This window comes from Empidonax traillii, unplaced genomic scaffold (genome assembly GCF_003031625.1).
Source record: "Empidonax traillii isolate 1590-97213 ecotype Southwest subspecies unplaced genomic scaffold, ASM303162v1 scaffold1020:size208104, whole genome shotgun sequence".
NCBI classification, from domain to species: Eukaryota; Metazoa; Chordata; class Aves; order Passeriformes; family Tyrannidae; genus Empidonax; species Empidonax traillii.
Window position 1 is genome coordinate 194646 of NW_020956213.1, and position 4205 is coordinate 198850.

The 4205-nt window shown below is 33.3% G+C and overlaps 1 protein-coding gene across 3 annotated transcripts in view; it reads left to right on the forward strand.

Moving 5' to 3' along the window:
- Window positions 1-1565, forward strand: part of WDR27 (WD repeat domain 27) — a 54351-nt gene extending 52786 nt beyond the window's left edge. The window contains exon 22 of one of the 3 annotated variants that reach the window (XM_027904201.1): window positions 1389-1565. In XM_027904201.1, the coding sequence (XP_027760002.1) occupies window positions 1389-1538 (150 nt within the window). In that variant the 3' untranslated portion in view covers window positions 1539-1565. The remainder of the gene's footprint in view (window positions 1-1388) is intronic. The other 2 variants (XM_027904200.1, XM_027904199.1) reach the window with 2 other exon arrangements.
- The last annotated feature ends 2640 nt before the right edge of the window (window positions 1566-4205 follow it).

The following is a 4205-nucleotide window of genomic DNA, read 5'->3' on the forward strand; positions in this document are numbered from 1 at the left end:
GTGTTGCTTCAGTGCTGCTTAGGATTGCAGAATCTTTGGTGTTGAATTATAAGATTTGTTTTCTGAGTAAAACATTACATGTTTTTCAGGACCTGCATTGGTCCATGAGTCTTTTTCATATATTGGAAAGACTGTCAGTTGAGTCCATAAGTTTTTTGAACATGTACCTTGCCATTTACTGTCTGCTGGGGGAAGCTCATCTGCCTTGAATCTGAATGATTTAACTTATTTTAGGGTACTATCAGCAAAAAACTTAAGTCACAGAGTAATACACTCTTGTAATAGCATCTATACACGGTTTGGTTTAGTTTGTCATTCTGTGTTCTAAATTCCATGTTCATTAGCTGCAGAGAATTGGTAAAAACAGCGGAACTTTAATTTTTTTAATTGAAACTGCAAAGTTTGGATTATTATTTGAATATTTTTGCATGATTTACAATTTATTCTATCTTTTGAGATACACATTTTATTTATAATGTACCAAATAAGTCTACATATATTATGTGTCTGTTTAATATGCCTTGTGTATGCATAGTGTATCCTGCAAATAATTGTTATTTTATTAGATAAGGAACAGTCTAAAATGATCTTATGAGCCTACAGGTGACTTTCACAAGGATTTCTTATGTGGAGGACCTGTACTCCAGGATTTGTTTTCAAACCTTTTTTTTTAACATGTAAGATAATGCTGACCTAGAATCACAATACAACCATTTTCATAGCATCATTACGCCTATGACTTTCACTGAATTTTGGATTGGTTTCTTGATGCAATTTTGCATTTGCAGTTTTTCTTTATTTGAGGCTGTACCAATAAAAATTTAATTTTCTTCTTGGAAAGTGCTTTTCTCCTTTTTATTTAGAGAAACAAAGGCAGGCAGTATATTTTTGCTCATTGATGATAGCTGCATCACTTGTAATATTATTGAATTGTTATTGAATTCTGTGCTGTTCAATAAAAAACTGGAAAGATCTGTGTAAAAACTGAAAAAATTGTTTTAACGTAGGAATTTTCAAATTTAGAAAGGTCTTAGATTCTACTTAAAACAAAAGGTTTAAGTTTCAAAGAACATCATTAAAATATATTTTAAGAGGGTCATTGTTTTACCTACCTACTTGAAATATACCTAATGTTTAGTTGTTTATGGGGAAAAGATTCTAAACACTCTCTCCAAATAATTTTTTTTTCATTAAACTCAAACATTTGCTGAATTATCCCAAATTATAGAAATCAATTCTAAGATGATGATTTTTATATCTTTTTAGCTATGATTAAAATTTTCTAACTTCTATGTAGGCTGAATATGTAACCTTCCTATACTGCAATTTAGTGCTTCTAGAACATAATAAATTGTTTAATACTGAAAATATGATCTCATTTTTTTTAGGCTTACATATATGAAATGCGTTCAAGCACTTTCTTACATAAACTGGGGAGGCACACAGAATCTGTCAGCAATGTCACCTTTAGTCCTTCAACTCCACGGGTAAGTAATTTCTTTTTTTCCTCTGAAACTAAAACATGTAAAATCTTGTAACTTTATAATTTTAAAGTTACAAAATTTCAGAAAACTCCTCACTGTAATCTTGCTTTTTATTGCTCTTTTATTTAATTGTCAATATGCTGTGCCATCTCTAAGGCTGTTCATGTACGTCCAACTGTAGTGTGGTTATTGTGCCAGTTCTAAACTCATGCGAAATGCCTCATGCTACTGAGACAAATGCTCTGACTAAGGGCCTACAAAGAAGACTTCTGTCCTGGGAACTGTATTGAGCCTGTATGTGTTGAATGTTGGGAAAATGTACATCCACATCAAATTACCTGACTAGACTATGAATTCGGAGAATGTAAAGGAAAAATAAGTAGGAACAGGAAAGGGACAAGGGGCTCGGGCCTGCTGTCATTACTCAAAGGCCTGAAAGATTTCGATAGCAACATGATGTTAAGTGTGCTGTGTCAGAATAAATATTGAAATAGCTTTATCACAATATTTTGAAAAACTTAGTTGTGCTTTGAGCCTTTCAGATATCTACAGATAAAAAGTACTCCAAAGAAGTTGGTCATTATGCAACAACAGGTTCTATTTTTTCATTGATCATTAATACTATGGTAACAGCATTATATTTCAATGTAATGGTTTAATTATAGTGCAGCAATATATACAAAGGACTTTGCTAAGTTTTATCTTGACACCCAAGCTTCCCTGCAGCTTATTTATCATCTGAATTCTTTATATACTGTTTCCAATCCTATGGATTTTCCTTCTTTGTTTTAATATATTGAATTTGCATTGAAGTGTTATACTTTCTACTTTTTTTCTTACTTAAAAGACAAAACAGTGGTCACTACATATACATAAAAGAATACACAGTAACTCCTGTTTACTTGCTACCTCCTTACCACTGGCTATACATGCTACTATTAAAAAATATTTACAGGTAAGTAAAATTTCTTTACATGCAGGCGTATTGTCACATTTACGTATATCCTTCCATTTTTAAATAAAGATTCTAGCTTTTCTCTGATCTTAGAATTCCTGGAGGTTTTATTCATTGTGTGTATGTTGTTTGAACTGCAAAATTATTGATTGCTATCTTGAGGTGAACATTATGTATTTCTCGCTTTTGGATTCAGCAATGCTATATTCAATCAAATGGTATGCTTCATTAAATTTTACACCCAGATTAAGACTAGGAAAAGGTTTAGCACTGAACACTTTTTTGCAAAAAGATATTATATACTATAAGAGTAGACCTGACTGTAGTCTTGCAGCATCTTGATCTGTGGTCCAGCTGTTGGAATGCAGCTTGGTGGGAAATGTCTTATTAGAGTTCATCTGTTAAAAGTCTGGTGACTGAGTTGCAGTAATATTATGGAACAAGACTTTGACATAACTAAGGCAAATCAGCTGTTGATGAAGGGGGGAAGAATCCATAAATGGTGTAAAATAAACAATGGCTGTGTCTCCAAGCCAAATGGGTCTGAGAGTGTGCCTTGGGGCACAAATTCTGAACTTTATGAAACATCACATGGTCAATTTAAGAGCCAAATCTGAAGTTCACAGGCCATGAATCCTTGTCTCAAAGAGCCCTTTCCTGAGAAAGGAAACATGTTGGATTTGAAACAGCTAATGAATCTTCCCATAGATTTGGTTCTGGGGGAAGATTTTGAAGCTGATATTATCAGGAACACTTTAGTAAAAAGCAAGAAATGTGCAAAACCTACTCCTTTAAAGTATTACAGATAAAATATAAATTTGATTAACCAAGTCGTTATGCATAGTAAGTACTTCAAAATGCTTTCTGAGGAAGTATTTTTGGGGGAGTTACAGTACAAAAAAAAAAAAAGTTACCTATGCTTTCCAATATAGGATTTAGCATGAAGTTACATTCAAAGGCACTAGGAGAAAAAACTAAGCAATACAATGATATACTTGTAGAGTGGAAAAGAAGAAAACCACAAATGAATCAGAAAAGGATAAGCCTTGAAAGAGAGACTTTGTATTAGGCAGCCAGAGTTTCCAATACTGGAATACTTTTATACCTTCTGCTACCACTAGTTAGGGATTTAAAATTGACTCTATTCTTGTTTCATCCGGTGTTTGAATGAATACAGTTAAGAGTTATATTGGGTTCTGAATAGCCACTGCACAAAGCCCCATTGCATTCAAAGGGATACACTCGCAGGAGAAGGGTGAAAAAAGAAAGTGACTGATGAGTGAAATTCAAAAATTATGGCTAACCTTTCTGCTGTGGAAAGATGCAGCCAAAAGTGAGGTGTACTGGCAGCGCTCCTGTTCAGTCATTGCTTGCTCAACACCTGTCCATGAGGTAGCTTGTTCCAACCACTTTTTTGTAACTCTTACTTGCATAAATATTCTTCCAGAAAAGAGGGAAAAACCCTGAATGGGTATAGTAGTGATTTTTTTATTGATGGGGGACATAGTTGCTTTCATCATATGGTACTCCGGAATGATCTATAATATTATTACTATTAAAGCTGGAGAAGGGGAATAAGATAGAAACTTTGCATTTATTTTAATTTTCAAGATGATTTCTCAGATTTTGCTCCTTATTGTCATTTCCTGATTTTCAGTCATTGTTCAAAACTTATGTAGGGAAAAGTGTTTCTCTTAACCGTAACCACTAATAGAATTTCAATTTATTTTAGGGAATATACATTAAGGGATGTTACAGTGTTTAAC